General features: G+C 36.3%; 1 protein-coding gene across 6 annotated transcripts in view; it reads right to left on the minus strand.

The window, feature by feature from the left end:
• Positions 1-24,274, minus strand: part of MSH3 (mutS homolog 3) — a 185,132-nt gene that overhangs the window by 110,658 nt on the left and 50,200 nt on the right. For all 6 annotated transcript variants that reach the window (XR_005356813.1, XR_005356814.1, XR_005356815.1 and 3 more), the window contains 4 exons: positions 18,782-18,894; positions 15,350-15,464; positions 3,954-4,038; positions 1,285-1,394 (listed from right to left, as the gene is read on the minus strand). Coding sequence is in view for 3 of the 6 variants with exons in the window: in XM_038532443.1 (XP_038388371.1) it covers positions 1,285-1,394; positions 3,954-4,038; positions 15,350-15,464; positions 18,782-18,894 (423 nt within the window). In the remaining 3 variants the exon portion in view is untranslated. The remainder of the gene's footprint in view (positions 1-1,284; positions 1,395-3,953; positions 4,039-15,349; positions 15,465-18,781; positions 18,895-24,274) is intronic.

The following is a 24,274-nucleotide window of genomic DNA, read 5'->3' on the forward strand; positions in this document are numbered from 1 at the left end:
GTGAGGAGGCAGTTTATCATTTCAAAGAGAAGAACATGGCATGGGGAGGCAGGCACATGGGACAGGACACGAGACTCAAGCATTCGGTGGGCCGACTCACTCAGTTGACAGAGCTGACACATAGCAGTTGTACCACCACACCATGCTCACCACTCTATTTAGGAAGTCATTCAGAAAATAATCTAAGTGCCTGCTCTACTCTGGAGTCAATGCTGTTTTTAAATCTGGGCTCTACCAGCTGTGAAACATTGAGCAAGTTATTGAAGCTCTGAATCTGCTTACTCTTCTCAAAGACCTACCTCAAAGGATGATTTTGAGTAAGAAAAAGCAGTATATACTAAGAATGCTATAATATAGCCTTCACATTAAAGGGGCTCATACTGACAAGCACCATTCTAGGTCAGAGTCTCCAAATTCATATGCATATCAGAATCATCTGGAGAGCATCAAAAACTCCAATTTCCAGGCCACAGTGGAGACAGATTACACTCTCTAGGGGTTTAGACAAGGGCATCAGTATCTGCCAAGCTTCCCAAGGGACTGCAAGGGGCAGACAAACTTGGAAACAGCTGTGTTTTAGGCACTAGATTCAGCTGCCTTCCCTGAAGGCGCTCCAAGTATACTCATCTACTTTCCCAAACATCTCCCTTCTGACCTCTTTCAGATCCCTACTTGCTTTAGCTCAGGTCCTTCAGAACCTCTCCAAGGAACTTGCTAATTTGCCCACCCCACTATCACTTTGTTCCCTCCCACACACAAGCCCAGTTCTGATCCTATCACTCCCATGCTCAGAATTACTGAATTAACTTCCCTTGGCTACCAACTCAGGCTAGCATTTAAAGCTCTCTATGAAAGGCAGTGCCCCAACTTTTGAGCTCCCTACTCCCCACTCTCTTACGCTACTGATGACCCAAACTAACTGGATAACTCACCTGCCCTGGACACAACCCATGTCTTCCAATCTGCAAGCAGACTCATTCTTGGGGGCAAGGAAACTATCCCCAAAATATTAGTGTATTGACAGATACAAAATAAAATCTTCTCCAATTTAAAACTGTTCTTTTTTTAAGTTTATTTATTTGTTTTTAGAAATCTCTACACCCAACATGGAACTCAAACTCACAACCCTGAGACCAAGAATCACTGTTTCTTTCATTCAGCCACCCCGGTGCCCTAAAATTCTGTTCCTATTAACTATAGTAACCTTAGTTTTAAGGAGACTAACATACATTTCACAACTTTATAGAATTTCAGATTAAACACATAAAAAAGAATCCCCTTTACCTTAGTTTAAGGAGTGGCTGGACCACCCACTTCTTTAACTTCCGTCTCCCAAATGAAGTTTTAGTATGGTCTAAAACCCAAAGTAAACTTCCTTTGGTTTTCATGTCAGTCTAAGAAAAAAACAGAAGAAAAGTTTTATTAACTAGACATTGTATTTGTACCAAAATTGCTAGTTGCTCATGTGCCTTAACTATTCAATGTACCCCAATTTTAAATGTTACACATGCTTATCATAAAGTATGGCTCATAGTAGCTATTCATTTAATGTCTGACAAATGCATGTACATGTGAACACACATGTATTGATATCTGCACTGAAAAGGGGTTGTCTATGTGTGGATTTGGTTAACTAAGAATATTCAGAAATCTTTTACAATATATGTTCATCCTAAGCATCTTCTGCCTTGGGAAGTACAGCAAGGATCATTTAATTTCCTTTGGCAATTCAGTATCCTCCAGATCCTCAGAGTTCTAAGCACTGATGCTCCCATGAAAACACTCAACGGGTAGAAGGTACCAGATGGAGATGGAACTGAAACGGAACTGCACTCTAGCAATTCACCCTGGAAATATTTTATTTTAGTCAGCTTTATTAAATCCTTAGTAAAAAATTATCAATCTATGCTTTGCTACTTCAAAGTTGAACAACTAAAAGAAAATTTATAATTAACTAGAGATGTTAGTTAATTTTAACCAAGATTTCATTGTATTACAAAAAAGTCAATAGGCTGAAATCTTATTTGGAACATAAACTTGTTTTTACCTAAGTATTTTTAACTTTTTCCTTTTCCCTCAAGTCATCAAGCAGGTACTTATAGAATACCTCCTATGTACTCCATTGTATGACTGGCAACAGCATATTAAGACATGGTCCCCTCCCTTGGGGTCCTTATGTCCAAATATGGAGGAAATGACTCATAATTAACACATGATGCCACTTGGCAGAAATTAACTATAAAAGGCATGACAACAGCTGCCAGGCCTTAGAGGTTTAGAGCAGAGCACACATGGAAGCTACAGGTTACAGAAGGCTCCCTTCCTTCCAAAACAGGAGCCCCACTGGCCTGAGCACAGTGAAGAGTCCCAGAAAGAGGATAGTGGACAAGAATAACTTTCCAGTTACTTCCTGCATCACTGAAGAACCAGGCTCAGACAAGAGAGGGAGGGTAGGAGAGAAACAGTTCTATTATTCCTTTGCTTTCCCTGATACCCAGCCCCCATTACCCCCTTCCATTGTTCCATGGTAACAGAGGCCAACCTAGAGTACAAAAACACAAGCCTAAGATGTGAATTTTTAGCTTCTATTTTAATAATGGCCCAAGTCCTGGTAATAATGAAAGAACTTTGAAGGGTATTTTAATTATAAATGATTTTTGCCTTTGGAATTTATTTTCAGAACTGACTACAAAGCAGTAGGATTTGAACGGGAGAGATGTAGCAGAATAAAGAAAGCTAGGAATGCCAGAGCTGTGTCTTCAGAGTCTATGAGCTCTTCTTCATCCAAGAAATGTCCTTTTCTTGGGATGCCTGGGTGGCTCAGCGGTTGAGCGTCTGCCTTCAGCTTAGGGCGTGATCCTGGAGAGTCCCTGGATTGAGTCCCACACTGGGCTCCCTGCAGGGAACCTGCTTCTCCTTCTGCCTATGTCTCTGCCCCTCTCTCTGTGTCTCTTGAGAATAAATAAATGAATATTAAAAAAAAAAAGAAATGTCTTTTTCTTCCTACTACTTACTTCCAATTGGGGAACGCATAGAGAGTTTATGAGAAGAAAGATTTGTGGGAAAAATTCTCAACTTCCAGATAATGTAATGACAAGATAAAAATGAAAGTAAGTAATGAATTTCATTCATTACAGAATGAAAGTAAGGCTGACTCTAGTACACCAGGATAGCTTGGAAGAAAGAGAAATTAAATAAGAGAAACTCGTTAGTAATATACATATCTAGGTGTCAGGAGAATAAATTCAGCATTTACTTTAATTCACAGAAGTAATAAATATTTCCGAAGAGCTTTAAATCATTTAATTCAGATGATTCAGCTTTTCAACTACTTATCAAATGATCTGGAACTGCTTTTTATTTCTATGACTTTATGTTATGAACATTAAATAGTATCTTATTTCTAAGTGATAATAAATGAAAGCCATCAATTTAATGTCTCCATTAACTTCCTAATTCATCAATAAAAAGCAAATAAATAATGATGGAAGTTTGTGAAATGAAATTTATTAATCTTACAATCTAACTCAACATAACAGTAATTTGTTTTATATGCTGGACAATAAGACTGAAGACATTTCAGTGAAAAGTTAAAGGTATATAGAAAAAATATTATCAAGCAGACAAAAAATCTACTTTATATTAATTTTCAAAGATAATGCCTTTCCAAAGAAATATTTGATACAGAAATTATCAGCATGGGCATGTCACTTCAATAATTAAGAAGGACAGCTCCAGAGTTACCAAAATAACACCCAGGAAGTATTTCATATCTTTGAGTCTCAAAAAAAATGGGTCCCGCAGTTATCAATTAATAAACAGATGACAGGCAGAGTGATCAGTTAAAGACCATATTCTTATTCTCACCTGCACTCTTAAGAACAGAATGCCACCTTATTCCAATTTTTTTTTTCAAAACCATTTGACTTGATTAGCCTTTATGTTTACCTGACCTGATTCTGTAGGATTTCAAGATTCCTTAATGTTGTTCCATTAATTGTCATAAATTCCATTTCACCAGAAAATTGCTTAAAATTCCTGTAAAAGAATGAAATGTTAGCCATGATATAAGTGCATAAAGAAATTTTAAAAACTAAAACTAAATATTCCAATACCATTATGACAAAAATGAGTTATCTGAAAGAAAATCAAATCAAAAGGAGCAAAATAAGTATTCACTGGGATGCTGTCTTCCATTGATGCTGGTGCCATTAAACAGACTGATGCAAAAGGATAGTTGTCTTGCACCATAAACAAGCACAAGGAAGTAAATGGTACCAACATCTTTGACATTTCCAAGAAGAGAACCAAACATAGTCTTATCATCAGCAGAGCATGTGGTGATATCTTCAGGAAAAGCTATGCAATTAGCTAGAAAGATATGTCAAGATATTTTAAAACGTCCTCCTTATTCTTTAGCATGAGATCATCTTGATAAACCTTACTTTAACAGCTTTTAATCAACATTCTGATATGTACAACAAATGGTATTTACTCTATAATTAACAACACACACTAATGGAACTAACATTTCAGTGGAGTATAAAACTGAAAAACTAGCAAAAACTATTTCCTTAAGCTCAAAGATTTCAGTCTTCTTATGTCCCTACAACTATCCCAAATGAGATTGAAGTTCAATAAATTTCAAACAGACTTGAGTACTGACTTGTGAGGATTACTAAGTGTATGCAAAATTCCAATTTTATCCTTAGCAATCTTTCATGTTAAGAAGTAATTAATGACTAATATAGTAATTCAATTTCCTTTATGTTTATATCAACAGCACTCACAGATTTACAGCTTATTTTTAAAGGCAAGAAAAATAATGGCAAGTCACTAAAATTGGAGGAAAAGCATAAATGTTTGCATTATAAACTTACTACACTTATCACATGGCTGTGATAAGATTTAAATAAAATTCAGGTTCCCAAACCAGTTATGGAAACAAGCCTTTATCCAGGAGTCGAAAGCCTAAAATCAGAGCCAGTGCTGAGAGATGCCTTCACTTCTAGATGATTCCCCCAACTAAAGCTCCAGAGCCCTGAAAAAGAAATACCTTATAGCATATTAGGAATATTGCCTAGAGAGAACTGTCTGTTAGCAGCAGGATTTCTCTGACAAGTTTGACTTAGTTTCTGTGATAACTTGTTAATGATTTTTAGAAGGAAGCAACTCCAACACTGACTGACAGCAGGTGTGTGTAGCTCTTTTACTCCTTCTTATAGCAGTTAACTTAATATACTTTGTATTACAGCAATTTCATGTTCTTCTGGAATCTTCATTAATGGATCTAAGCTCCTTAATGTCAGGAGTTACTTATGTCATACATCTTGCAGCACCTGCTAAGCCTAGCAGAACACAGATGCTCAACAAATGTCTGCCATCTTCCTATGGAGAAGCCAGTATGGATTGGCTGGTTGGTTTCCTTTGAGTCCTCAAACACAGAAATGTCTGTAAAACACCCAGGGACAATAAAATGTAAAATGTTATTTTCAGGAAGAAACATTTAGGAATCCCTGGGTAGCTCAGTGGTTTGGCACCTGCCTTCGGACCAGGGCATGGTCCTGGAGTCCCAGGATCAAGTCCTACATAGGGATCCCTGCATGGAGCCTGCTTCTCCCTCTGTCTGTCTCTGCCTCTCTCTCTGTGTGTGTGTCTTTCATGAATTAAAAAAAAAAAAAAAAAAGAACAGAAAAGAAAAGGAAAGAAAAGAAAAGAAAAAGAAGTATTCAAATCATTTAGCAGTGATTTGCTATAGATGACAGGTGTTCCCACACCTTTATGGTCAAAGATCCAAGCTGGAAGAGTTGACAGCCTGGACTTGAGTTGATATCTAGCCAGTTCCCGTGTTAGATAAAAGTCATTTCCTTCTCCTGTTCCTAACAGTTAGGTTGAACCTACTACTCTAGCTGGGATTAACACATGAGAATGTTAATCAAACACAGACTCTACAGGGATGCTCATTTGTTTTTTTTTTTTTTTTTTTTTTTTTTTTTTTATTTATTTATTTATGATAGTCACAGAGAGAGAGAGAGAGAGGCAGAGACACAGGCAGAGGGAGAAGCAGGCTCCATGCACCGGGAGCCCGACGTGGGATTCGATCCCGGGTCTCCAGGATCGCGCCCTGGGCCAAAGGCAGGCGCCAAACCGCTGCGCCACCCAGGGATCCCTGCTCATTTGGTTTGAGAGAAAGACTCATCAAGAACCCATAATCCAACAGGCTTTTCTAAAAACATCTCAGCTAGTTGTCTTCATCTCCCAAGAACAGCAAAGCTGTAACATAAATAAGTGGCATTAAGATCTGTGGACTATCCAGAAGTACTGTTCAGTGTGCTTCACCCTCACAAGAACTAATAAACCCAACAGTCCATATGCTGAAGAGTGGAGTCTTAGGTTTAGGATTCTCAAAGCATCCTTGCTCCACCACTTAGTTGAGAGTTTTGTCACCTAACTCCAACTAAAAGTGAAATCCTGCTCCTACCGTGCCTCAAATGAACCTCTGAAGCAAGGCACAGTCAGAACATTAAAAAGAATTGGAATTTCATGGAGCATACAGAAGAATTAACAGGACTGCTTTTAGTGCCTGCTTGCTAAAACGTATATTGTGACAAAATATGGTTTGGACTAACACACACCCTAGTATAGAGAGCACTGGAGGAGTCTTAGAGCCCGCACCTGTATTTCTACGCAATACAATTACTGGATATCTACAATACCAAAAAGAACCCAAAAAACTGAAGAATCAAATTGTCTTAAGTTAGCTCACAAAACTAGACCTTCAGAGAAAAAGTACAGGTTCCTTTATTAACAGTATTCATAAGCTGTGCATATAGTTTGCTTTTACTTTTTTTCCTTTATTGAACAAGTCCCCTAGATCTCAAAGTAGATATAGTGAGAAGCAAAGAGTTTATTTAAAACTGACATCTGCATTGATTTTAAAAAGAGATTAACCAATGGGCAAAATTAAACTGGAATGATTCCTATGGAACAATAATTATCAAGCAACATAAGAACTAAATATGCTTTTGGGTTTCCCCTATGCTTGGTTAATAATGTATTCTGGAACCGGGACTCTTCTTCCCAAATACAAAAGAAATTTCCTTCTGTCAGTGCCTGTTTCCATTAGGAATTATATGTTTTTTTGAACTCAGGGTTGTAACTGCCAGCATCCTTAGGAATTCAACAGTATATGATCACTGATACGAAATACTCAAGCAACTCTAAATTATTTATCCTTTTGGGAAAAAAGCAAATTTTGAATGCTTTGAAATGAACCTCATAAACAATGCCTGGCTAGAATTCATGCTGTGTGAACCTGGATAAAAATCCTACAAATAGGGATTGAAATGTGAAAGGGATGCCTGGGTGGCTCAGCGGTTGAGCATCTGCCTTCCGCTCAAGGTGTGATCCAGGATCAAGTCCCACATCGGGCTCCTTGCAGGAGCCTGCTTCTCCCTCTGCCGTGTCTCTGCCTCTCTCTGTGTATACCTCTCATGAATAAATAAATAAAATCTTTAAAAAATATATTTCAGACAACAAAAAATACAAAAGACACTTCCCCTCCCTCCCCCAGGTTTTACAATGGGAGGGAAATATCCTTGCTGAAAACTTGCCAGAGAAATTTAAGATGCTGTATCGTTCCTACCCTAGTTTTCTAAAAAAATGAAAACCAATTTTTCTGATTTAGACAGAGGCAGTTAAAGGTGATCTTACCTAAAAGACCAACCCCCTACAAAGATCTCAGGTAAATATAATTTGAAGGGTGAGACAAAAAAAACAAAACAAAACTCAAACTACACATTACATATGAAATCAGTAGTGGAAAATAGTTCTCTATGTACAGTTTTCAGAATTCAGATATTCACCATCTGTCTAACCTTTACATGGTCAGCTTAACTTATGGGTTATAAACTATTATCTGAGAAGACTTCAGTTTTATTGTAGATTCACTTCTAATTGATTTGTAATTAAACAAAATGACCATCTTTACATTCCTAAAAGCTGCTAAGCATTATATGAGAGGAAAATAATAAGAAAGGTATATAATTGAGTCCCCAAGTGACTCTCTAGGAGGATACACAGGACTCTGTACTCAGAGCTATGATTTATTACACTGAAAGAATACAAAGGAAATCAGAAAAAGGAAAAGAGACACACGGCAAAGTCTAGAGAAACTAAAGGCAAGCTTCCAAGAGTCCTCTCCTGGTGGAGTTACTACAGGGTATGCTTAATTTCCCCAGCAGCGAGTTGTGATGACACATGTGAAATGTCCACCAGAGCAGCTCATTAGAGACTTAGCACCTAGAGTTTATACTGGAAGCTGGTCACACAGGCATCTTCTCCCTTATGTTTATCAAAATTCCATCTCCCAGAAACAAGCAAGTAGTTAGCAATAAATCATGTTCTTTGCAAAGTTTAGAGACAGTGAGCCATTCTTATCAGAGAATGTTGTGAATTTTCCCAAATGCCAAAGGTCAAGCTTGCAAGGAGATCTTTATTTTTTTTTTAAAGATTATTTATTTATTCATGAGAGATAGAGAGAGAGAGGCAGAGACACAGGCAGAGGGAGAAGCAGGCATGCAGGGAGCCCGACGCGGGACTCGATCCCTGTCTCCAGGACCAGGCCCTGGGCTGAAAGCGGCGCCAAACCGCTGAGCCACCCGGGCTGCCCGCAAGTAGATCTTTCTACTTGTCTCATCAGGTCTGCTATGTTAACCATTTTGTTTTTGTTTTTTGTTTTTTTGCACTATTCAAATTCTAGTTATCTTAAAGTATATGTGCTATGTTTATTCAATTATTCCTTCTTGATCTTTACTCTTCATCTCTAAATTTATCTTCTTGAATACACAGTTCATTCTTCAATCCTACCATCTCATTTCAAAGCTTTCCTATTCCTCATTCTCATTTGTTCTTGCTCACCCAGTATCATTTTCTTAATGTCTTTTAGCTCATTTTGAAGTAGTATAGTTTTTATTCCATTTGTGGACATCTTTCTGGCATCCATTCATTTTCTGTAAGGACATTATCTGATCCTATTGTTTCTTCTCATAATAACTTTCTATAAAATCTGAATTTGGTTCTTTTCCTGTTCTTTAAGTGAAATTAATTTTCTGGAAGTTTTAAAACACAGGCATTGTTCACGATAGCTGTTGGAACCTCATACATCTCTTTCTTCTATTGTTTATGTGTAATGTCCAATTACGGTTCCTGACTTTTGTTTTCATTCATTAAACATCAAATGCATCAATTTTAAATTTGATTTTTTTAAGATTTTTTAAATTTTTAAATTTTTTTAAAAAATTTAAATTTTAAATTTAAATTTAAATTTTTTTTTTTAAGATTTTACTTATTTATTCATCAGAGAGACAGAGAGAGAGAGGCAGAGACACAGGCAGAGGGAGAAGCAGGCTCCCTTCAGGAAGCCTGATGTGGGACTCAATCCTGGAACTCCGGGATCAAGCCCTGAACCAAATGCAGATGCCACCCAGGCATCCCGAATTGTCCTTTTCTAATTGTTAAAGGACAATTAGGAAACTGAACAAATTTATATTTTTTAAAAACTGTTACCAGATATTAGACATCATATAGCACAGAACTGTGCTCTCTTGAAAAGAAAAATAAATGAGATAAACATTATGACTGACTCTTTGGAGAGACCAAGGAAACTACAATTTGTGAGACAGAAAGCCAGACATGACAGAGCTGCATACAAGAGAGAGCTCCAAAGATGTGCAGAAGGATCCCCTCAAGGCTTCTATCAGGTACCAATCCTTAAAGGTATGAGGGAACCTCCATAAAGTCAGGGAAAAAGCCACAAGAAAACACTAGATCAAACAATAAGCAGATCAAACACACAGGGCTTAGAATAGTTGCCTCCAACCAACTAGAGTGGAAATGCCTCAAAATACATGGGGCACTGGGTACCCTTATAAGGGTATTGCTTTAGAAGTGTAAGTAAAATAGACAGACAAGGATTTCCCAATTTGGTACTAATAATGTTTAAATATACACATGTATAGATGTATATCTATTACACCAAAATATAATTTATATACCACATCATTTATCTGGAGTACACGATTCAATGGTTTTTAGTATATTAACAAGGTTGTAAAAATCATCATCATTATGTAATTTCAGATATTTGCATTACCTGCCCAAAAAACTCTATACCCATTCAGTCACTCTCCATTTCCCCCCAACCCAAACTGCTCTTAGAAACCACTGATTGGCTTTCTATCTCTATGGATTTGCCTATGTCATGTAAATAGAATCATGTGTGTGTGGTCTTCTGTGATGGCTTTTTTTTTTTTTTTTAATTTATTTATGATAGTCACACACAGAGAGAGAGAGGCAGAGACATAGAGGGAGAAGCAGGCTCCATGCACCGGGAGCCTGACATGGGATTCGATCCCGGTCTCTAGGATCGCGCCCTGGGCCAAAGGCAGGCGCTAAACCACTGCGCCACCCAGGGATCCCTGTGATGGCTTTTTTAACTTAAAATAATATATACAAGGTTCATCCATGTTGTAGCATGAACCAGCATTTCATTCCTTTCTGTGGTTCAATTAGAGTCCATTTTATGCATATCTCATATTTTATATCTATGTATTCACCAATGGATGGACATTTGGGTTGTTTCCACTTTTTGGCTATATGAATGATAATGTTATAAACGGTCATACAAATTTTTGTGTAGACATATGTTTTCATTTGTGTTGAGCACACATCTAGGAGTGGAATTGTCAGATTATCTGATTAAGTCCAAGGAAAACACTGTGAAACTTGAACTACCACACTGTTTTCCAAGTTGGTTACAACCATTTTACATTCCCACTGGCAATGTGTAAGGGTTCTAATTTATCCACATTCATACCAACACCTGTCTGGGTTTTTAAATTATTTGTGTAGATATTCTAGTGGATATGAAGTAGTATCTCATTGTGGTTCTGAGTGGAATTTATCTGATGCCTAATGATGCTGAGCATTTTTTCACATGCTTATTGTTCATCTGTACCTGTTCTCTGGAGAAATGCCTATTCAGATTCTTTGTCCATTTTAAACTAGGCTATGTGTCTTTTTACTGTTGACTCATAAGAGTTCTTCATGTATTCTGGATATAGGTCTCTTACCACATACAGGATTTGCTAAGTTTTTCTCCTATTCAGTGGGTTGTCTTTTCATTCTCTTGACAGTAGGCTTTAAAGAGCAAATTTTTCACCGTGAAGTCCAATATTTTGTTTTTTCTTCTGCGACTTGTGGTTTTGGTGTCACAGCTAAGAAACTACTGCCTAATCCAAGTTCATGAAGATTTTTACACTATGTTTTCTCCTAAGAGCTTAACAGTTTCAGCTCTTAAACACAGGTCTTTAGTTCACTTTGAGTTATTTTCTATTAGGACATGAGGTAAGGTAATACAAAACTCACTCTTTTGCATAGATAACCAGTTATCCAGGAGCTAGAGAAAGAACCAAAGAAAACACTAAGTCAAACAATAACCAAGGTTCACACAGGGCCTTTTATTGGGGAAAAAATATTCCACCACTGAATGCTTTAACACCTTTGCTGGAAATCAATTGACAATACGTGCACAGTTTATTTCTGCTCTCGATTCTATTTCATTGATCTGTAAGTCTGTCTTCATATCAGTGCCACATTGTCTTGACTACTGTTGCCTTGCATCAAGTTTTCAAACAGGAATATGAATCTATAATTTTGTTATGTTTTTTCAAAACTGTTATAGCAATTCTTTGGCCATTGAATTTTCTTAAAATTTTAGGATCAGTCTGTCAGTTTCCGCAAAAAAAAAACTGACTGGATTTTTGATACAATTACACCATATCTATAGATCAATTTGGGGAATACTGCCCTCTTAGTAAGATTAAATCTCCTGATCCACAAACCTAGGATGCCTTTCTACTTATTCAGGTCTTCTAATTTCTTTCAACAGTGTTTTAGAGTTTTCAGAATACATCTTTTGTATCTCTTTTGTTAAATGCATTATTTTATTCTTTTTGATACTACTATAAATGAGATTATTTTATTTTCATTTTTCAATTCTTCATTGCAAGGTTATAGATAAAAAGTTGATTTTCATTTTGGTATACAGATCTCATATCCTACAACCTCATGAACTCATTTTATATGCTTTAATCTTTTTTGTGGATTCTTTAGGATTTTCTGTATGTACCTTCATGTTAACTGCAATTAACAGTTGTACTTCTTTCCAATTTGGATGCCTTTTACTTCATTTTCTCGCCTAACTGCCCTGGCTAGACTTTCTAGGACAATATTCAACAAAAGTGAGAAAACACTGCTTCTTCTTATTCCTGTTCTTAAGATGAGAAGCATTAACTCTTTATCCCATTAAGTATGATGCTAGGATCTTAGGTTTTCACTGATCACTGTTATCAGGGTAAGGACCTTCCTTTCTAGCTTTTTGCTGGATATTTTTATCATGAAAGGGAGCTTTAACTGTCAGGATGGTCCTGTAATTTTTAATCTCTTATTACACTGATACAGTATATTACTTTAAATGACTTTCAACATGTTAGACCAAACCTACAGTCCTAGAATAAATCCCATATTATCAGATTCTATTTGTTTGTATTTTTTTGAAGATTTTTATGTCCATATTCATATTAGCCTGTAGTTTCTTCTCTTGTGGTGTCTGATTTTGGACTATTGAATTTGAGGCTAAATAATTATTGGGATACTCTGTGCATTTTAGGCTATTCAGTTGCATCTCTGGTCTCTACCCATTAGAAATCATTAAAATAGTTATAAAATTCCCTTTCACTAGTGAAAGTAAACACTGTACATTATCATCCTATTGTAAGAAGTCTTCTAAAAAAAAAGCTCTTTAAGCTCTTACAGTTTACCTTGGGTGGATTTTGTGTCATTCTTTTCTAAATTTCCAAAACCTGGGCATGATCCTGGGGTTCCGGGATCAAGACCCACATCAGGCTCCCAGGAGGAAGCCTGGTTCTCCATCTGCCAGTGTCTCTGTCTCTGTGTGTCTCTCATGAATAAATAAATCTTAAAAAAAAAAAAAAAGTCAAAACCTATGTGAAGTTCTGACCACATTAATCTTAATAAAAGTCCTCTGAAATGACAAAACACTCATTTCCAACACCAATAAAAATGCTAATTCTTAAAAACTTTATAAATTTGAGAATCAGGCTAATTTATCGAATTAGGTAACTTAAAAATATACCAATTTAATTTCAGTACAAATAAACATGTTTTACTATTCAATATTATTTTTAGTTTAAATGTAAGGAGGGTACAATGTTTTCATACCCAAATTCATCTACTTCTAAAAGTATCAGAGCCTGATTCTTTTAAAAAGTCATTTTATTCTAAAATTAATACTTAAAATAAAATTAAATTAAATCAATACTTTATTCCTTGGTGATACAGGAAAAGAAACAAGTCTTAATGGACAAGCTATTAATCAACAATTCTACCTCATTCAGAGGGGCTCCGTATCTAAGGAAGTCAAATGGTAGGCAGTTTGCCATCCTTTTTTTATTGGAACTGAACAGAGTCAACCATATGGATCAATGTCTGCTAAGTCTCCCATTACTAGAACTTAAAGTGCAACCCAATTAAATATAATACCAAGCTGATACTCTTTTTCATAAAACATTTTAGTCATACTAAAACATATATAGATTAATACAGTACCTAGGTTAAAAAATAAAACATCAGTTAGAATTCCCCTGTGCCATTTCCCTCACCAACCTTCATTCTTCTCTTTCTCCACTGGAAGAAATCACTCTTCTGAATTTATTGCTCATCATTTCCATTTATGTCTTTATATCTGCCCTATGTATGCATGTATTCTAAAGCAATATTCCTAAGCACTACTTAAGTAATCACTTTTTTACATGCTTCTAACTTCATATAATGGTGTGTACTGTGTCCCCTTCCGTAATTTGATTTTTGGCTCAATATAATGTTAACGTGATTTTTTAAAAATTGATGTAACTCCAGTCCATTTATTTTCATTGATGTATGACATTTCACTGCATGAACATAACACAATAAATCCACTCTCCTGTTGATGGACATTTAGATTGACTTTAAACAGGACAAAATTGTTTTCAGAGAAATGGTATTCTTTTCTATCCTAAATAGTACACACACCAAAAAAGACATTACAAAAAGATTCCCAAGGGACCTGCTTTTCTTGTACCCTCCCCAACAATTTCAAACCAGTACCACCTCTTTTACCCTAATTCATATTTGACCATTTTAGTGAGATAGCTCCTGTCTGTCTGCCCACCTCTGCAGCAGAGAAAGAAGCTTACTAATCAGGGATCAAAATGATAAAGGGTAATTCTTCACAGAACCAAAGCCAAGGAGCTGGTGAAGGTGAAACATAGAAAGGCAAGAAAATTCTCCCACTACTTTTTTCATTCCGATAGCTTTTAAACTAACATCTTCCTAGAATGTCAACTGTGAGTTTTAAATCTCTGAACTCCACAAAGTTAATCACTCTTTTAAAACAGCTATGTTAGTAGCTATCCCTCTTAATCTCCAACTTTATGGTCTATGAAATAAAAACTGAAACCAAAAATAAGAAAGGCAGTGAAGTTTTATGAATGCTTTTTAATACCATTTCTTTTTTTAATACCATTTCTTAACTCCACTTAATAATACTTGTCAATTAACTGTGCTTTAGTATTTAGTATATTAAATAGCTATATGAATACGAATTGACAGAATCTTAAAGATTCTATAAATATTTTAACATTTTTCACCAATAGTACCCACACAGTTCACCCTTGTCCCCAAATAGAATATTCTACTGGGGAACCTGGGTGGCTCAGTTGGTTAAGTATCTGACTCTTGATTTCAGCTCAAGTAATGATCTCAGGGTTCTGGGATCAAGCCCTATGTTGTACTCAGCAGGGAGTCAGCTTGAAGATTCGCTATTCTCTCCCCCTCTCCCTCTCCTTCTCCCCCACTCCTGCGCTTTCTCTTTCTAAAGTAAATAAATCTTTTAAAAAAAAGCATATTCTATTTATAGCATGTGAACTTGTCTGAGTACAGTATTTACCAAATTCGACTTAAAAAATCCTTTTATAGACTATATAAAAGGCTCAGGCTGGACATATTATATTCAGTCATATGATTTAATATTGACACACAGTAGAAAATAGAAGATCACTTTTTGTCAGCCAATAATCAAAGATAAAAGGCAGTAGTGTCAAATTTCTCAGATGCTCTTATTTCTAAATGAATGCATGTGAACTTTAAACCAAAAAAAAATTTTTTTCAAAGAAAATATTTTTAATATAACTCTACCCCCCTTTTTTTTTATTTTTGAGAAATCACTTACTTGGGTTTGGAAAGCACCTTTTCCAAGTTAAATTCTTTGAGGTATCTTATTACAGCAGCCAAAGAGCAAATCACAGGTTTCTCCAAGTTAATGATGCCAGAAAAACTTTGTGAAGCTAAAAAACAGAATATATACTTCCATTAAAGTTACTGTTCACCATTATTAAAAACTGTAAGTTATGTGAAATTTAGTTTATGCTTATTGAAATAATAATATAGACAATACCTCCTAAAATTGCCTTTTAGGAGAATGTGGAAGATTTCAAGTACCTAGATCATGGGAAAATGGGCATTTTTTTTTTTTTTTTTAAGATTTTATTTATTTATTCATGAGAGACAGAGAGGCAGAGACCCAGGCAGAGGGAGAAGCAGGCTCCATGCAGGGAGCCCGACTCAGGCCGAAGGCAGTGCTAAACTGCTGAGCCACCCAAGCTGCCAAAAATGGGCATTTTCTAATGGTGAAATAAATTTTTTTGTAGAGCAAGTTTTTCAAAATATAAAACGCTCATCCCCTTTGACCCAGAAATACTCTAAAATGCATGCCAAAGATGTATATACAAGGAAGTGAGCTAAAAATCTTTTGTATTAGTAAAATCTACAGATAACCTAAGTATCAGTAGGGTAATAGATAAATTTTGTTAAGTCCAGATTATTATGCATCTACTAACAAGAATGACTTACAGCTATCTGTATAGACACAGAAAACTATTCATAATATGCTGCTGAGTGAGGGCAAAAAAAAAAGCTGTACAATCACTCTTATCTCTCAGCAGCATCTGGTCTCTCAAAGGCTTTATTCTTGTGCCCTACAGGGTATTCTCAACAGAGCAGCCAAAAGAATCCTTTTAAAAATGTACATCAGACCATTAGACTACTTTGCTAATAAAAGTCCTCACACACCCCCCAAATCACTGAGAGAAGCTCAAGTCCTTACAGGTCTTTCAGGCCCTACAATCTGCCTTCCACCTTCCCTTTATCTATCTCTAAGTTCACATCTTTATCTTCTTTTACCTTGTTCTAGCACCCAGGTTCCTTTTATTCCTCAAACATACCATGCACTTAGATATGTTGTACTCACTGCTGTCTGTGCCTAAAACACTGTTCCTTCACCTGTATGGCTTTACCCCTCAGCTCCTTCCATCTTTGTTCAAGTCTTTGCTCCAGTGCCATTTTCTCAGTGAGGCCTTACTTTACCACCCTATTCCAAAGTTCACTCTCTTCCCTACCTTACTTTCTTCATAACACTTATCACCTTCAAACACACTAACTTATTTTATTGTATGTATCTCCATGTATATGTGAACTCCGGAAGGGCAGGAATTTTTTTTTTTTATTCCTTATTGTATGTGTGATACCTCATATAACAGGCAGTCAATAAAAAACTGGCTGAATGAATAAATCCAAGTTATATGAAATATACAGATTTATGTATGTATGCCCAAACATATGGATTTGTACCTATAAAAATTCTTAAAGATTTGGGAAGAGGGACTTTCACTTTTTTTCTTTATGCACAACTATGTTTGGACCGTCTTTTTTTTTTTTTTTTGCAATAGTCATTTATTACTTTCAGAAATAAAAAAAATTACAAAATATCCTCTACATCAGTAATACCAAATATATTAATTTCAATTGTGGCTTTCTATAAAACCAAGGTGTAAGTAAAGAGCTAGTAAAACTCTTCCCTGTTCTGAGAATTTCATCTTTTAACTTTCTAGCTCTATTCCCCAGGAAACCTGATAAAGTGTCAATGTGTTATGGAGGTAACATTGCATATGGTAAGAATGACCTGAAACCAATAAATCGCATCTGGGCTAAAAAGAATTATAAACACCTGATTCTAGAATTGTTGGCCGCCTGGGAGTACACTGACTCTGAAGTTGGCATGGCATGAGACTTCTATGCCTGGGTAGATTCTGATGAGTATCTCCTGTTTTTGCAGCTGACCTGTACTTGGCAGGGAGTGTGGGTGGAGAGAAGCAGTTTGCACAAGGACTTAGGCTCTCAAAGGCATTACGGACAACTACAAACCCTGTGGAGGACTATTCCCACTAACAGGAACAAGTGCCCCCTACTGGTGAGCTAAGGTTTCCTATCCTATAGACTTCTAAGTGAATGTGATGTCAAAAGTCACTTAGGGGAGTCCTGGGACTTAGTCTTGTCTTTACTGGAGCATAAGAAAACAATCCCTTGGTGATATCTCAGACTGTCTGAGAATGGGTTACCCTCTCAGACACTCGATTCAAGTTGGCACCATGAGACACAAAATGTTGGGGAGAGAAATGCTAACAAGACATTGGTGCCTGTGGGTTAGCCAAGGGGAGACAGATCTATCTACAGTCTAATGGTGAAAGCCCTGAAGCATGTGATAAGATATCACAATGACCCTTAACAGAGCAAGCTGGACTAGCAGGAAGGATGGGGGTATAGACCAAGTCAAGCACACCTGGCTGAGGACCTGTACATTAGACAAACAATAGTTACTTAACATATTAATACCCTAGCATTAATGTTCTGGTATTAAAATTGTGGCAATCAAAAAAAATAATAAAAATAAAATAAAATAAAATAAAATAAAATAAAATAAAATAAAATAAAATAAAATAAAATAAAATAAAATAAAATTGTGGCAATCAATCTAATGAAATGCTAGCCTTTATCAGATTTACCCAAATACTCTATAAAATAGTAAGGAAAATAATGGGCATTTTTTTAAGAGAAGCAAACGTGAAGGTTGGCCAGTAATTCCTTATACTCCAATGAATATGTTAAAAACATCAAGTTACTAAATGGTTTTAACTACAAAGGAAGAAGCTGTAGGGGTCTTTTTGATGAGTGCAAGGAAAGTGAACACTTTGAACGCAGCAGAACACAGTAGAAGTGAACGCAGTAGAGTGCCTCTCTGCTCTACTAGTGCCTCTACTGGGCAGCCCCAGTGGCACAGTGGTTTAGCGCCACCTGCATGCAGCCAGGGGTGTGATCCTGGAGACCTGGGATCGAGTCCCACGTCGGGCTCCCTGTATGGAGCCTGCTTCTCCCTCTGCTTGTGTCTCTGCCTCTCTCTCTGAATGAATAAATTTAAAAAATATTAAAAAAAAAAAACACAACTAGTGCCTCTACTGCTGCCAGTTATTTACTGGTAACTGCCTAGTTTTCATTAAATTGAAAGTCAAAGTTGCACCTTTATCCAAATTTCTTTAAGATTTTATTTATTTATTCATGATAGACACACACAGAGAGAGAGAGGCAGAGGGAGAAGCAGGCTCCATGCCGGGAGCCCGACGTGGGACTCTATCCCAGGACTCCAGGATCATGCCCTGGGCCAAAGGCAGGCGCTAAACCGCTGAGCCACCCAGGGATCCCCCCCTTTATCCAAATCTCAAAACTGGGTTAAATTTGAGGACATTAAGGCTAACACATATAAAATATTTACCTTGGATGTCAACTGCATCTTTTGCATAAAACTCTGTAACTGCCTGGAAAGCATGGCTGTATTCAAAATAAACGTTATCCATCCTTTCTACTCGAATTCTGTCATCCCGCACACTGAAAGAAAAAAAATGAAAATTTCAAAGATAATATTCATAATCTTGAACTATCTATATTTAGACCCTGGCCTGACCAAAAAAAAAAATTCATTCTTCATTCTTCCCCAAGCAGGAAAAAAGAGAGAAAGATCTAAAGTTTCCCTGTTTGACATTTCATACAATATAATTCCTCCTTTTACCACTGGTACTTTACATCAAGTAGTGCACTGTGATGATCAAGAACTCATTGAAATTTAAGTCAATTACTTAGATTAATACAAAAGGGAGGAAAATGGAAAAGCATCATTTTAATTTAATTGCATCATCTGTTTAAATACTCTACCAGTAAGAAACATCTTTCTCTGAAATGGCATCATTGTCTGGCTAGCTTTTTGCAAAGTCCACTTCTACCACAGTCTCCATTCCAATGTAGCAAATTCCTCCTAGGTAAACTCTCACTCTCTATTTAAAGAGGTTCTACAGGGGCACCTGGGAGGCTCAGACTGCCTTCCACCCAGAGTCCCAGGATCAAACCCTGCATCAGGCTCCCCACTGAGCCAGGAGTCTGCTTCTCCCTCTGATGCCCTCCTCTCGTGCTCTCTCTCTCTCTGATTAATAAATAAAATCTTTTTTTTTTTAAAGGCGGTTCTGTAGTCTCTTTAAAACTGTGCTTGTGTGTGTGTATGAGATTATGTAAGTACATAAGCAAAACCATATCACCCATGCTGGGTAATACACTTTCTGTCTCATTTGGTTTTGTTTGGCTCCCCATTTCTCCTCCCCCTCTCCTTCCCCATCACCTCACTCCCAACCCATGTTAACAGCCCAGAATGAATCCTTCCCTGTTTTTTTTTTTTCATGTTCATATGTTCATACACAAGCATATATTATACACATCCTTATTTTATAAAAGTGGGATGACTTCACAGAAACTTTTCTGTATCTTATTTTCTTCATAAGCAGTAACTCTTGGAAATCCCTTCACATAAAGTGACCTACTACACTATTTGTTTTTAATGGCAGGAAAATATTTCATAGTATGTAAAAGCTGTAATTTATTCAACCATTTATTATTGGATTCTCACTTGATGTTATTAACATTTATTATTCCATGTTGCTTTAGAACATTTTCATCTAAAAAATAGAACTTTACATTAAATAAATAATAAAACACTGCACACATCCCTCCACAGTCATATTCATCTCTTTACCATGTGAAAAGGTAAATACTATCTCTTATTTGGTATATATTACTACATTTGTTTTCATACTTTGCAGTATACCTTGGCATCTTTATGCAAGATATTGTTTTATGTTTTAGATTTTATGTACGTGGTACTTTATTACACCTATCCTCCTAAAACTTGCTTTTGCACTCAGTATTATAAGATTTATACATGAAGACAGATGAACCTCTGTTAATTTTCAAGTACTAAGTATTCCATTAGTTCTTATATTTTCCAGTGAATTTTTTAAGATTTGCTTTTCAAATTAAATTCACCTGAATTTATATTGGAGGATGGTATGAAGTTAGAAATATAGTTTGATTTTTCCATATGATTATCAATTAAAGTTCAAAACAACACTTACAGAACATTCCATCTTTTCCTACCACTTCATAATGCTGCCTCCAATGCATATCATGTTTCTGTATATGTGTGACCCTATTACTGGCTTCTCTATCCTGTTCCACTGATCTTTTTGTATATATCTGTATCAGGACTATAGTATCTAAACGGCCATGGCTTGGTATCAGTGTGGCCAGACCCCTTGCTTTTCAAGACTGTCTTGACTACTGGTGGGCCTTTGATTTTCTTTATAAATTTTAGGTTCATCTTGTCAAGTGAGTAAAATCCTTATTAGGATTTTGACTGGATACGCAATGAATTAATGTAGAGTAAAATATCTTAACAAATCAAGATATCCTACTATTAAAGACAGCACAACTCTTCTATGTCTTTTCTATGTAACAATAACATTCTTTAATTTTCTCCATGTTTTATATTCTTTGGTTTGCTGACTCTTAAATATATTATATCTAATATATTATAATACATTAACATTACTATAAAAGAAAACATATTTACTAGAGGGTTATCACAGTATACAGAACCTACTGATTTTTATATGCAGCAACTATACTAAATACTCTAATTTCCTTTGTTGTATTGTCTATGTATATATTAATATCACCTCGAAAATAAAAGATATTTTTATCTCTCCTTTACAATTTCTATTCTTTTCTTTTTCCTATCTCATTACACTACTGGCTAAGACCTTCAGGCTGTGTTGATTAAAAATAATGCAAAGAGGGCAGCCCCGGTGTGGCTCAGCGGTTTGGTGCCGCCTTCAGCCCGGGGTGTGATCCTGGAGACCCGGAATCAAGTCCCACGTCAGGCTCCCTGCATGGAGCCTACTTCTCCCTCGGCCTGTGTCTCTGCCTCTCTCTCTCTCTCTGAATCTCTCATGAATAAATAAATAAAATCTTTAAAAAAAAACAATGCAAAGAGGCATCCATTGTCTTCTGACTGATAATAATAGGAAGCTTCTAAAGTTTCACTCTTAAGTAGGAAGCTTGCTATAGGTTTTGGAATAAATGACTCATTGGCCAAGGTTTAGGAAGTTTCTCAGTTTAGGGGGAGAAAAATCTTTAGTCATAAAGGATTACTGAATCTTAATGTTCTTTCTACATGTGTTAAAATAATCACATGGCTTATATCTCACTTAATTTTTTTATATATTACTCATATTTTCTGATGCTGAAAAATCCTTGCATTCCTCAGATATATCATACTTGTCATGATGTTCTGTGTTGCTTAGTTAGAAGCTTGATTTCTTAGTGGTTTGTTGTTTTATTTTTCCCCCAGAAAATCTGTGCCAGCATACCTAGCTCCAAAGGCTTTTTCTGTTCTACTACAAGACTAGGCAAGCATAAGCTGATCCGGGAAGAAATCTAAGAGGGAGGATTTTCTCCCATCTGTGGTGCTGAAGAAGGATTTTTTTCACCTTAATCCACCAGAGAGAGAGTATCAGACTATTACAAATCTCTTATCAATTTTTATCTTCCTGTTAGACTCCCTTAATACTTGGATTTTTAGAAACCTGTAGAGAAGTTATTATTTAGCAATTCAAAAAGCAGTGAATGACCTTACATGAGCTCCACACTGATTTTGTACAAATTCCTGGAATGAATGCAAGAGGCAGCTGGTTACTCAATTACTGTTCTAATTAACGTTTTGTTTGATAAGCAGATAGGATTTAGAAACCTATTAAATTTGATAAGAATGGACTTGTCAGTTATCCTTGAGGCTTTCACGGAAGCATTACAAGAGTGTTAAACTCATCGTTCTGCAATCTGTATATTGAACATCTTCATGCAAACATTTTTTCCACAAACTGGTTGGAGTTATAAAATCTGTGTTTTGCCAGACTTCTTAATTGGAGAAAGTTATGGTAAATTAAATCACTCTCTTTGAAACAAATGTCTACTTCAAACACTGTGTACATAATGAGTGATACCCAACCAGAATTTTGTCAAACTAGATTTTAGTAAAACTTCCACATTAAGCACAGAATTGTCAATCTTGATTTCCTTGAACTAACCTGTGGAATACCTGCATCAGAATCACCTGCACCACACATTAAGAGCACAGATCCCATGTCCTGAGTGCATTAAATCTGAATTCACAGGAAGTTAAGGTAGAAGGGGCATTTTCATTTGCCAAAGGATTTTCAGAGTGATTCACAGGCCGACTGCAGACTGAAAATGGTAGGTCTACAGGAATGAAACTGGCAGTCACCGCAGGATCAGAGTACAAAGAGGAAAAGGAAATCTCCAACAACAGTGTATGTTTCAGCTGCTCTGTTACAGGTGGACAGTATAAGTACCTTTCCACTCCAAATAAAGGAAGTCAACTATGGTCATGTAACTGACCTGAGACTAAAAAATTCTAAAAACACTCTCCCCTTCCCACCTTCTACAGAGGCTGTTTGTAGCTGGGGCTGAAGCCTCCTTAATGGGAGAGGCTGAACAGAGGCTATGCTATGTCCTAGATCCAGGGTGGTGATGCCCCTTCTGTGCTGGATGGAAGGAATATAGTCAAAAGAGGAGCCTCAGTTATTACATGGGGTATACCAAGCTGGACTGTTTTAAATTAAGATTTCTACTTTTTAAAAATCCTTTTCATATGTAACATGCCTCTCTGTTGCCAAATATATTGTTTTGGAAAAATTAAATGGCGATAAAACTCTCAACAAGTGTGGAACCCACACTAAAATTAAGGAACTTCAGACCAAATAATATCTTTTAATGTCAACCTAAACATAAAACTGATGACTCTCTGGTGTTGCACAACAGACCACCTACAGAGATGTTGATTTAACGTTGTTCAATTGCGACCAAACAAATGTCAGCCTACCAATTTTATGATCTGTGCTAACTTTAGAAACTATAATTTTTATAGACAAAAAGAGCCTTGTTAAAGGCTGACAATCTGCTATAGGAAAACTCACAAATCCTCTTCTGACAGCATTCTTACTGATGATAAAAATACTGATTGAGTTCCAAGCTTCCTGGCTGAGTGATTAATTCTCTCCTCAGAGAATAGAATCCAATACACATCCAGAATGAATAAAACAGGCCATGTAATAGAGTTACAATGTCTATTAGAATTAGTATGAAATTCATTAATTTTATCGTCACTTATAGTACAGAACTATATGGAGACTAGGAGCATTATGTGAAACTAAAATAATGAAACCAACCACTACCTGACAACTATCAGAAAAACTAGACACAAAAACAGCAAAGAAAAAGGTAACATAGATGCTTCAAAAGATATAAAAACAGAGAATAAAATGATCTGGACAAGTTAATAACAGATATATCTGCCCAAAAACAAATGTAAATGGGGTAAACTTCCTTATTAAAAGAGAGCTGATCTCAGATTGGATTACCAAGGGGAAAAAAAAACCCTCTGTGCTACAAAAAAGGAGTAAAACTAACAAGAAAGTAATTCAGAAAGGTCAAAAATAAAATGATAGCTGGAAAAAAAATTGTCTAGATGAATATACTAGTCAAATACAAATAAAAAGAAAGCAGTGAACAAGATTTTACTATCAGGCAAGACAGAATGGAGGACAGAAATCATTAAATAAGACAAAAAGAGGTGTTTCCTACTAATAAAAAGGATGATACGAAAGTCTTTTCACTCCACATGCTTAAAATACTTTTTACATTTTTGAACCACTAGAACATATTACCTCTTCAAAAAACAAAACTGTTTATAAAGAAAGAGCAAGAGAAAGAAAAGAATGGACCACAGAATTTATGCAGGAGCTCCCAGGAAAGGTTCATCCACTTCCCTAGACTTGAACCTGGGAGTCTAGGAGTCCAGTGA

This window comes from Canis lupus, chromosome 3 (genome assembly GCF_011100685.1).
Source record: "Canis lupus familiaris isolate Mischka breed German Shepherd chromosome 3, alternate assembly UU_Cfam_GSD_1.0, whole genome shotgun sequence".
In the NCBI taxonomy this organism is placed as follows: domain Eukaryota; kingdom Metazoa; phylum Chordata; class Mammalia; order Carnivora; family Canidae; genus Canis; species Canis lupus.